At 44.8% G+C, this 12,340-nt stretch overlaps 1 protein-coding gene across 2 annotated transcripts in view; it reads right to left on the reverse strand.

Moving 5' to 3' along the window:
* Positions 1-12,340, reverse strand: part of LOC139393096 (GAS2-like protein 3) — a 38,051-nt gene that overhangs the window by 3,628 nt on the left and 22,083 nt on the right. Inside the window, exons 1-8 of one of the 2 annotated variants that reach the window (XM_071141443.1) lie at positions 9,833-10,209; positions 8,988-9,043; positions 3,253-3,430; positions 2,907-3,025; positions 2,510-2,651; positions 1,614-1,677; positions 1,056-1,197; positions 334-441 (exon numbers count right to left, since the gene is read on the reverse strand). In XM_071141443.1, the coding sequence (XP_070997544.1) occupies positions 334-441; positions 1,056-1,197; positions 1,614-1,677; positions 2,510-2,651; positions 2,907-3,025; positions 3,253-3,430; positions 8,988-9,011 (777 nt within the window). In that variant the 5' untranslated portion in view covers positions 9,012-9,043; positions 9,833-10,209. Of the gene's footprint in view, positions 1-333; positions 442-1,055; positions 1,198-1,613; positions 1,678-2,509; positions 2,652-2,906; positions 3,026-3,252; positions 3,431-8,987; positions 9,044-9,832; positions 10,210-12,340 lie in introns of those variants that run through there. The other variant, XM_071141445.1, reaches the window with a different exon arrangement.

Here is a 12,340-nt window from a genome sequence, read left to right on the forward strand (position 1 = left end):
CAAGACTATCTGGTCTATAGTATGTGAAGGTATAAAAAGGACCAGACGACAGGTACTGACCATAGAATTACATCAAGTGTAGTAATTTAATTTATACGGTGCTGACACAGCCAAGCTTGTGCCAGACACCGAGACTGAACCTTTGGATTAATGGCCAGGTAATGAATGAGGTTACGGTAGAGAGATGTTTCCTGGTCTCTTGGCAGAGGACAGAAAGGGTGTGTCACTAGCTACAGGTCTAATGCTCACTTAGCAGTGGAATTGACCCCAACAACTTGTGTTCAATGCTTGGGAGAGTTCAGTGTGTCACACTATATAGTGTGTGCTGCTCACCCGGATGAAGAGGGTCTTGTCTCCCAGTCTGTAACGGCCCTCTGACAGGTATTCAATAGATACTCTCTGGGAGCAGTTACACGGAGGCTCGTCCGTCAGATGTTGCTCCTGTAACACAGAGGGAGAATTAACATGGGCCTATAGAGTCCTGGCTAAGGAAGCAAGAACATGGGAAAGACATTTCTAAAACATTGAGAAACCCTGTTTCATTAACCCATCGACTAAGGATAAAGCACAGTTGCTAACAGGAAAACGCAATGAACCGATGAACTCAAATGAACCAATTTTAAGTTGCAAAGACTTGAAAGGCTAGATAGCAGCACTCAGTAGCAGCCTCTGAATACTGTAGTTTAAGAGGACCGCTTTGGCAAACACACTAATCAAAGGCTAAGTGTCATGCAGCTTAGGCTGTGGACACAGGAAGTGTTCTTCTGATGTTTGTTGATGTTGTGACTGAGCTGCATTGGTGCCACAGGCTACAGAGTCACATGACCCCAGATGGATGGAGCATCACGAGGACCATAATGACTCATACAGCCCTGAGCAGTGAGGCAACTAGAGCCACCGCTGCCTCCATTTTGGATCTGATGAACTGTGTCACCAACTAACTATTTTAATAGAACAACAAGAGAGATGAGAGGAGAGGAAAATGGAGAGTCGAGTCCCTATTTAGTCAGTAGAAATTTGACAATAGCACAGTTTTAACTACTGGAATGACTTACCCCAGGCTGGAAAAGGCCCCCGTGCTGGCAGCACACCGTGAAGGTTTTGACTGCAGTAGCAGGCTCTGTCGTCTTCAGCAGGGTCTCCTCCAGCTCAATCTCCTTCTCTAGTTTCACCAGCACCGGAGGCTCTACACCATACCTATGGAGAAAAACAGATCAGTACAGTGCTTTAAAGGGACTGTTAGGAATTGAAAAAAGATGCCACACATATTCACTTTTGCTGCATTGTCCATCTTTCTACCCCAAAACAGCTGCAACATACCACATTGCATAACTACAGGATCAAAAAGATCAAAACAAAACGTGGTGGTCATGTTCTAGAATGATCTTATCTTACATTTGTCACAGTGCAACATCTACAGCACATACAGTACCAGTTAAAAGTTTGGACACACCTACTCATTCAAGGGTTTTTCTTTATTTTTAACACTATTATTCTACAATGTAGAAAATAGTGAAGACATCACAACTATGAAATAACACATGGAATCACTGTAGGCGTGTCCAAACTTTTGACTGGTACAGTACATCATCTATCAACCAAGGGAAACTTACTTGGAGACGATGCGGCCAATCTCTAGCAGACACAGACACACCTGCCTGGGATCCTTGTGCAGAACTGAGAGACAGAGAAAATGCATACTGTAGAGAGATGACATGGTTGTATCTTCCTAGGTTTTGGCCTTTCTAGGGAGTTTTTCCTAGCCACCGTGCTTCTACACCTGCATTGCTTGCTGTTTGGGGTTTTAGGCTGGGTTTCTGTACAGCACTTTGAGATATCAGCTGATGTACGAAGGGCTATATAAATACATTTGATTTGATTTGATGGTTGTATAGTATAGCAGCAGTGTCACAAACCCATTACTTATAATGAGGAGGTGTCCACATAGAGAACTTATGTTAATTGCTCTCTATGGTGGATCCTATTATGTTATTAATAAGGAGGATGGCTTAAACAAAAGCCAGACAATGGCTGCAGTGGAGGCATCTGCTCCGTTCAGTCATTAAAGGCTTACAACTCAGCCCATGTTCCTTTGAACCGATTAAGCTAAGGAGCAATTAATCAACTCCCAGGGTAATGTAGTAATGTATCAAACTCCAAGGGCAACATAGTAATGTATTAATCAACTCCTAGGGTAATATAGTAACATTAATTAACTCCAAGGATAATGTAGTATGTTACAAGAGTGGTGGGATGGAATGGAGTTGGACCCTACCTCAACTGTACAACCATGGTTCTGCTCCACTGATTACACAAGACTGAATGGGTTTTGGTTTGATTGATACCTGTGGACATTCATGCTAGAATGCTAAGCTAACTAGAGGCTGCCGGAAAAACACCCACCAAATATGCACTTCAAAACTGTCTGGAGCGATGGCCGTTTGTGATTAGCTCCTACTTACTGTGCCTACTGGTCAGTACAGCCTCCCCACCAAACTAAAACACGTACCTAGGCCCTCTGATTCAAACAGGTACGTCTCTTCCACGCCTATGCGGCGACACCAGACCAGGAAGTTGGCAGTGTTGTCACGGGCGAAAAAGGACCCTGGAGAGGCATTGCACTTGCATGCCACCTTCTTCATGGGAAACAACTGCAGGGAAAAGCATTCAAAAAGTATAACAAATGAACCACACATGCATTGCATCACAGTTTACATAGTTGACATATGACCATGATATTTTCAAATGGACAGAAAAAAACAATAATTTCAGAACCAAACGCACCAACTCGTTTCAGATGGGAAACAGACCACCAACTCAAACTACCCTATCCTTACCACTCTCCCCACTCGCCTACTTTTCCTTAATATCCTGTTCCCCCTGCCATTCCTGTCCCCACAGCTCACCTTGCCCATATCCGAGGCCCCGCTCTGCGAGATCCTGCTCTGCAGAGCTCCGATTAGCTGACACAGCTTCACCCCATTGTTCAGCTCCGCCATGAAGCTCTCCGCTCTCACCTCCTCTCCTGTGTATCAGAGACAGAGAGGAAAATAGTGTGTTATTGTTTATTGTTGGGAGTGAGGGGTGAGTGACAGGGCGAGACATTTAAGGCCAAATGATTAACAAAAGGAAGAATTCTAGGCTGCACATCCAAAAACTTCCATTGCCAGGTTCAGGGTACAAATAATGCCACAGGAACAAGACGACGACACACTTTTTGAATTATTTCCCCCTTAACCCTCCTGGTCTTACCCAGCATCCCGGTGAGCCAGATGGCCAGGTCCTCTTGCATGGGTACCAGTGTGGCTTCGTGGCGCACGGCCAGCCACTGGTCATACTGGAAGACATCGGCCAAGCCCGGCCCATGGCGCAGCGTCAAAGGGCTGCGTGGACTCTGCAGGGGCGTGTCAAACTTCTCCCTGAACCACACCTGCAAGGGATGGGGGGTTAAAGATAGAAAGAGAAAGATAGAGGACACATTGAGTGACAAACTACCACCAGCTAGTGCCATTACTATGGGGAGAGAGTGCAGAAAAAGGTTTTGGGGGCTGACAATTAAATGTTCCTAGCATATCGCTTACATTCATCCGTCATTCAACCCTTCCATTATATTACAAGTGGTGTCAGCCTGGCAAAGGATGTCATTTTCAGAATAGATTCCAGCACGATAGTGATTGTATCCAAATGCTCGTAGACTAAAGGAGCTGCACGGATCACTGGAAGTGGGTTTAGACTCTGTTGGCAGTGGGATAGGCCGGGGGAGAAATCCGAAATACTTCACTCACACAGGCTACGAGAACTCAGCCCCTGGCACACAGACCGCGTCTTCGTCAGGGCAAGAATAACATGATTCAAGCATATCAATTTCAAACATGTTGGTTTTCATCAGTATACAATTTCGACATTTGGCCCCCCCCAAAAAACTATCCAGCTACACTAATAAGATTGAAGTGCAAATAGACGGAGGAAAGGTTGCCTTGGAGATTGAGCAGCGTTTTGTAAGACTCTAAAATGGAAGAATAGAAATAGGATATTGTCGAGACAAGCAAGTCCTCTGAGACGGCCTACTAGATGTCTGCGGTGATATTCCACTTGCAGTGAGGGAAAGGAAATCAGCTGAGGGGAGGAGAATTCCTGGAGGCTGGAACAAGCACTGTATTCTACAGTCACATCAGATTAACCTCCAATCATGGACCCCGACAAAATCAGCCGGGCTAGACAATCTGGACCCTTTCTTTCTAAAATGATCTGCCGAAATTGTTGCAACCCCTATTACTAGCCTGTTCAACCTCTCTTTTGTGTCTTCTGAGATTTCCAAAGATTGGAAAGCAGCTGCGGTCATCCCCCTCTTCAAAGGGGGGGGATACTCTTGACCCAAACTGCTACAGACCTATATCTATCCTACCCTGCCTTTCTAAGGTCTTCGAAAGCCAAGTTAACAAACAGATAACCAACCATTTTAAATCCCACCATACCTTCTCCGCTATGCAATCTGGTTTCAGAGCTGGTCATGGGTGCATCTCATCCACGCTCAAGGTCCTAAACGATATCTTAACCGTCATTGATAAGTAACAATACTGTGCAGCCGTATTCATTGATCTGGCCAAGGCTTTCGACTCTGTCAATCACCACATTCTCATTGGCAGACTTGATAGCCTTGGTTTCTCAAATGACTGCCTCGCCTGGTTCATCAACTACTTCTCTGATAGAGTTCAGTGTGTCAAATCGGAGGGCTTGTTGTCCGGGCCTCTGGCAGTCTCTATGGGGGTGCCTCAGGGTTCAATTCTCTGTATACACCAATGATGTCGCTCTTGCTGCTGGTGAGTGTCTGATCCACCTCTACGCAGACGACACCATTCTGTATACTTTTGGCCCTTCTTTGGACACTGTGCTAACAACCCTCCAGACGAGCTTCAATGCCATACAACTCTCCTTCCTTGGCCTCCAATTGCTCTTAAATACAAGTAAAACTAAATGCATGCTCTTCAACCAATCGCTGCCTGCACCTGCCAGCCCGTCCAACATCACTACTTTGGACGGTTCTGACTTAGAATATGTGGACAACTACAAATACCTAGGTGTCTGGTTAGACTGTAAACTCTCCTTCCAGACTCACATCAAACATCTCCAATCCAAAGTTAAATCTAGAATTGGCTTCCTATTTCGCAAACAAAGCATCCTTCACTCATGCTGCAAAACATACCCTTGTAAAACTGACCATCCTACCGATCCTCGACTTCAGGCGATGTCATTTACAAAATAGCCTCCAATACCCTACTCAATAAATTGGATGCAGTCTATCACAGTGCCATCCGTTTTGTCACCAATGCCCCATATACTACCCACCACTGCGACCTGTACGCTCTCGTTGGCTGGCCCTCGCTTCCTACTCGTCGCCAAACCCACTGGCTCCAGGTCATCTACAAGACCCTGCTAGGTAAAGTCCCCCCTTATTTCAGCTCGCTGGTTACCATAGCAGCACCCACCCGTAGCACGCGCTCCAGCAGGTATATCTCTCTGGTCACCCCCAAAACCAATTATTCCTTTGGCCACCTCTCCTTCCAGTTCTCTGCTGCCAATGACTGGAACGAACTACAAAAATCTCTGAAACTGGAAACACTTATCTCCTTCACTAGCTTTAAGCAACAGCTGTCAGAGCAGCTCACAGATTACTGCACCTGTACATAGCCCATCTATAATTTAGCCCAAACAACTACCCCTCCCCCTACTGTATTTATTTATTTTGCTCCTTTGCACCTCATTATTTCTGTCTCTACCTTGCACATTCTTCCACTGCAAATCTACCATTCCAGTGTTTTACTTGCTATATTGTATTTACTTCGCCACCATGGCCTTTTTTTTTGCCTTTACCTCCCTTATCTCACCTCATTTGCTCACATTGTATATAGACTTATTTTTCTACTGTATTATTGACTGTATGTTTGTTTATTCCATGTGTAACTCTGTGTTGTTGTATGTGTCAAACTGCTTTGCTTTATCTTGGCCAGGTCGCAATTGTAAATGAGAACTTGTTCTCAACTTGCCTACCTGGTTAAATAAAGGTGACAAATAAATAAATAAATAAATAAATAAATAAATAACACACAGCTGACAGTATATACGCTATCGCTGCCTCTCTCCCACACCCTCATTGGCATATCATGATTGAGACTTTCCCTGGGTTTAGCCTCACAGAAAGGTCTCGGTTGTTCTTTGGGAGTTTTTCCACGATCCCATTTGAGTGACTCAAAAACTTCAGTGGGGGTAGAGAACGAGGGCGAGTCAAGTTCACTGTTGGAGATATTTGACGTCACAGAAAACATCCCAGACTGAGAAGAAAGAGAGTATGAGAGAGAAAGTGAGTGCGAAAGAAAGTGAGAGAAAGAGAAAGTGAGAAAAATAAGATGAGAGAGCAAGAGGTGTGAGAGAGAAAGAGAGTGAGAGCGTAAATGGCCCTGCTCAGTAGAAAGCATTTAAAATGCTGTCTGGTTGTCAAAAAGAGGTGCATTTAATTAAAACACAAACATTAGAAGAAATTCTCGCAACTCCTCCTCCCCAACCCCCTCCCTTACATAACTGTGTTCTAAGGATAAGGTGCCTGGCTGGTGCTCTGGGCAAGGCAACCCCACAACTTATGTTGTTTTCCATCTTACTCGCACTGAATACAGCTAATTAGAGAAAAGGCGACGAGGAGGGGAGAGTTTGAGTTACATAAACATGTGGAGATTACCACCACACCATTGGGGATTACCTGTGGTGACCTCTCCAGCGTCACCTGACTGGATGCAGGTTTCACAGAAATTAAAGCTTTAGTAGCCCTCACGTGGGCTTATTGTAGTTAGACATCAATTCAACTGATCCTTAGCGGTAGTCCTTGTGCAGTAGAATACCTACCACCTTTCCTGTGTCCAAATAAAATTGCTAAATAGTTTTGGGTACTGTGAAAACTTTAGACTCCTCCCAAGTATACGTTTAGTTTTCAGAATAAGTGTACAGGCAAGGTACTGTGTACAGGCAAGTAGGCTAATTGTGTAAACAAACACAGCATAATCCTGGTAAATATGGCAGATAGGGGAGAGAGATTAAAACTCTTACAAACATTGGACTTTAAAGCTCCCTCTTAACGGAACATCGAAAAGGGATTTTAAACAGAAAATCTACATTCCTAACTCGTTCTTAATGAAGAAATCAAATGATGTGGATCGCATATATGTACACATACTAGGCCTCTCGATTGCATGTTGGTGTGATCACAAGACAGACACCAAGCCAATGAGTTTGAATACTTCTCAAATGCATCCTTTCACCCTTCCTTAACGGAATCACATGATTTGAGTGCAAAAAACTGTTTCCACTACATTGCTTTCACTAATAATGTCACATCAGATTAGTGATGGGGGAAAAATACATATCACAATCATATTTTGGACAATATTATAATTTATATTTTCACTGTGCCTGCGCCAAAATGCCAGTATTTTTCATCCTATATCTTGTTCTCCGTCTTCTTTATAAAATAGTAAGCCAACATGGTTTCAGCACTTTTAGTTCAATGACTGATCAACACTCATTTTGTCATGGTTCTCTCGTCCCTCTGCAGCAGACATAGGGTGAGCAATATGTTTGGAACATCAAAGCATAATAAAATCACAGTATCGAATCGCAATTCATATAGTATCGGCACCGACACATCATGATAATATTGTATCGCGAGGCCCCTGGCAATTCCCAGCCCTACATCAGATCAGTGATAACGTCAAGGACGAGAGGAAGGAAGGATTCAAACAGGGCCAGAGTTACACCTGCTAGTCCTTTATGCTCCTCCTAGTTGTGAAATCTTCCCATGGTTCTTGATGACCTTTGACTCAGAGAGGAGAAACCCCACAGGCAGGGCCGTAACCAAGGTCTGAGTTTTAGTGAGGTCTGGACAGGGGGGAACTATTTGCTATTTGAAGAACAGCAAAAATAACCCTAGCCATTATGACATTGGTTGCTGTTGCTTCATTCACCTCAGTCCATCTACAAACACATAGCCTATAAGCTATACAATTAATACGTACAGAGGGATCTGTTTGCAGCAAAATTACTTTATTGACAAAAAGTAAACAAATGAACTTTGACATTTTTTGGGGCACACGCAGGGTGTCGGTAATTCAGCCATGATTACTACAAGTTTAGATAGTTGGCTAAACTAATTTACCAATCAATTTTTTTTACTGCCATTGGTGAGTAACATAATTGGAAAACTGCTTATGCACAAAATGGCACCAAGTGTATTCTACGATCCTAACTCAACAGTAAGTTGAGACCCTGACTGTGTTCCCCCTCCAAAAAATGTATTTAAAAAAGCATGTATGAGATCCAGACCTCTGTCCTCATATGTAGTTACGGCCCTGCCCACAGGGTTTATTGGCCTCCTCAGATATCAGACGGCCTTGAGAACAAACAGATTATGTTGCTGGAGATAAGACCAGTAAAAACAGTAAAGCGATTGGTGTATATCCGCCTCCTGAATAGACTAGCTCAGGGCTGCCCAACCCTCTTCCTGGATCTACCGTCCTGTGGGTTCAGTCCAACCCTACTTTAACACCTGATTCTACTCATTAGCTGCTCAACAAGACCTTAACTAGCTGAATCAGATATGCTAAATTAGGGTTGGACTGAAAACATACAGGACAGTAGATCTCCAGGAAGAGGGTTGGGCAGCCCTGGACAAACTAAACCAGGAAAGCGTTAGAGATTTTGAATAACTCGTGAAGGGTCCTAAACTGACGAGAAGGTCACGATTTTGCTTTGCCATTGTAGCCAAGCCGTTTTGCTAACACCGGACTGCTGCTCCTATCCTTTAGATATGTAAATACAGCAGGGATAGGGGCCACGGTATGAGAACGTCTTTGGACTGGGCCTTTGAGAGAAAAGGAGTTACCCCTTCTGAACAACAAAAAACGTTCCAAAAATCCTTGTATGTTCATAAGTCATTTTCTTACCTGTATGCCAGCCTGCACTGCCATCGCTGCAATCAGAGGAGATTCACCTTTTCATCCTGAAACAGACACGAGGCTATTAAGTATAACAATTATAGAAAACAGATATACGAATTAAACTAATATATCAGAATGTTTACAAAATGTAAAGCTCTCCCTCCTTCCTCCCAGGATGTAGGGGATTACCCAGACCCATAACCATCTCCTTGGCCCAAAGGTGTGTGTGTGTGAGAACGAGAGAAGGAGAGCAAGAGACAATGAGCTGCACTATACTAGCCTCTGACAGTTTATTTAACAAGAAACACAGCCCCCCCCCCCCCCCCCCCCCCAACATATACACACCCCAAAACAGCTCCCTTTCTCCCTCAGCAACCCACCCAATTTAAACTTCTCTACTGGGCTGAGCTTCAGTACTCAAACGTCACCATAAACCCAAGGGGCAGGCAGCACAAACTAAAACCCTAGCACTATGACCGCATTTCAATGTCATAGATAGGGTTGCAAAATTCTGGTTACTTTCAATAAATTCACTGGTTTTCCCCGAAATCCCAGTTGGAGGATTCCCGGAATCAGGTGGGAAGAAGCAAAAAAATCCAGAATCCTCCACCAGGATTTCTGGAAAACCAGGGAATTTATTGAAAGTTCCCAGAATTTTGCAACCCTAATGATAGATTCACATTGCAGCTACTTAATACGCTGTTGTCATCTGATAGACCGCTCCTTACGTGCACAAAAATGTGCATTCAGTTACTCTGACACAGCATGAAAGAAATCAATTAATGTCTCATCTGTGATGCGTTGCTCTTGGCAGAGGACAAGATGACAGCAGTGCAGACAAGCAGAATTACCTTAGGACAGGAGGAAGACAGTAGTCATGTACGAAAGGAGCTGCGTAGAACCCCCAGATAGTCGGAAAAACCCGTCTCCACCCTGCTTCTGACCGGAAAACAGAAAGCGCAACACAAACCACGCAGGCTCCTACTGGCTGGTTCCAGACTTTAGAGTGTGTTATGTCGACAGCGAGCGAGAGAATGACAGGAGGAGGAGAGAGAGAATGGAGGGAGGAGGGAGAGCCTTGACTAATGAAGTGGCTCTGCTCAGCGCTGCAGAGGCCCCCCACTCCTGCGACGGCCAGTCCTCCTCTCACAAAGCACCCATTGTTACACAGCATCCCCCCTTCCAGGCCCCCCACGCGTCCATCATCCCCCAACTCTGCACCTACCCTGGGAGCTCCCTGCGATGAGCTAGTGGAAATGGAGCGCTAGGGGGCAGGGGAACCAGCCACTTCCTCATCTCACCCCCCCCCCCCCCCCAAAAAAAAAAACAACAACAACAACAACAACATGATAGCAAGGGGAAAGTATGGTGTGGGGAAGACAGAAGAGGAAAGGGCAAGGGCCAGGGATCAAATTACACATTGCGTCTGTCCCTGATCTGGGATGCCCTCAGAATACTGGCTGGACCAAAGTGTTCATTGTCTAATGCTTATGCGGGTGCTCAGGCCAGTGCGCATGTCCTGATTTGCTAAAAGGTGACAAGCACTGCCATAGTTGGAACCCTGGCAAGACTTGCTCCTGGAGCAGATCAGTAGGTCTAAACTACTGGACAGTAGACAAACAAAGAGGGGGAGAAAGAGAGAACAGGGTGACTTTTAATTTGAGTAGAGAGGAGTATGTGGCTGACAGCAGAGGACAAAGGGAGCACTCGTCTCTAGAATGTGCTGCATCTGGGGCCCCAATGCGTGAGCTGAGAGAATGCCTCCCTGTGGGGACCAAAAGGGCAGCATGCGCGTCAATACCACCACCAAATGTCAATGCGAGGGAGGGAGTGAGAAATGAAAAGAGGCATTCAAAAACAGAATGTGTTTAATGCTGCTGGGTTGGCTGATATGAATGTGCGAGTGTCTCTGAGGAAAGTGCAAGGCTCGATACTTGACATGGGGCGCTGCCTTGCACATTCTCCAGAGGTTGCTGAAACACTCGAACAACACCCGTTCTCTCTTGGCAGCCTTGTTCAATCAAAACCGGTCTTCCAACAATGACCTTTGGGTCCAGCAAAAATGAATGTTTGAATGAATATGCATTGGAGCTTATTATTGCTTCACAATGTAAACCTTGTTTGGTACATTATGCATTGGTACATTGTTGGGTAAATTCATTAGATTTTTTATCTTATCTTTAACTCTGCATTGTTGGAAAATGACCCATAAGTAAGCATTTCTCTGTTAGTCTACAAATAACATTTTACTTTGTTGATTCATGCGTTTTGTTTTAGATAGAACCAGGATGTGATATTACAACCTGCTTCCTACCAAGACAGCCCTTTAAATGAATTGAAATGGTGGGTCTCCTTTTGTGAGGAAGTAAATGGGAAGGTTTAATGAAGTAGAGGAACATTAACCGAGCCTCTCTGTAGTCCTGAAGGAAAAACACACAGATGATGAGGGAGCAGGGGTAGACTGGCCACATGTTCCCCACGCAGGTCAACATCTTGCCTTTAATCATTTAAGAGGATCAGGGGCTATTCCAGACATGGACGATCCACCCTCACTGATCACAATACTACAGACAGCACGTAGCACGTGGCACGTAGCAGGTGGCACATGGATGGAGCTGCAGTCGATGTACATCATGTGTTTGATTTGCATTCAAGCGCACAGCGAGAGACCACACAATGTTGGGGGGGTTGCATGTTCATTTGTTTTACAGTGCATTGTAAAGTGTGTGCGAATTATTGACTTGGGGGAGGGGGGGTGATTCGCTTATTTACCAATAGCATGGAACAGCTGCGCTAGTCTAACGTAAGAGTGGAAAGGGGCTGTAGCCAGCACATAGGGCCATAGGTTTTTTATTTTTTACCCTGCTCTCCTGCCAAATGGGGTCTGCTCCACTCTCCCCAGAGACGACCAACTCCTCATTCATTCAACTTCTCCTGCTGAGCCCTTTGTGTCTCAACTTAATTGGCCTGTCAGTTGAAGGTTTCATTCGGTGCCTCTCCATCGGAAATGGACCTTGTATTCATTATGGGAGTAGGCCTAAGTGTAGCGTACATCATTTAGGCTCAAACCCATGTCCTTCAAGAAGAGTTGTCCTGAAGATGACGGGTCGCCAGGAAAGCCCCTCTTTGACTTTTAGGTGTGAACTGAGGAGACACCTGCCAATCCCACTTCATCCTGGTTTGATTAGTCTATTTCTGCTCCACAGCATGCACTTTGAGGCTGCTGGGAAGTTTGTCTTGTCAAAAAAAAAAGAGAAGGTATTTGAAGACAGTCGACACTTCTGGTAGGGAGTAAAATAAAAAACTTGTGGATTTACTTAAGTCTGAAACTGAGGCAACCAAATGAAAGCTGTCAAAGG

Source organism: Oncorhynchus clarkii, chromosome 33, assembly GCF_045791955.1.
Source record: "Oncorhynchus clarkii lewisi isolate Uvic-CL-2024 chromosome 33, UVic_Ocla_1.0, whole genome shotgun sequence".
NCBI classification, from domain to species: Eukaryota; Metazoa; Chordata; class Actinopteri; order Salmoniformes; family Salmonidae; genus Oncorhynchus; species Oncorhynchus clarkii.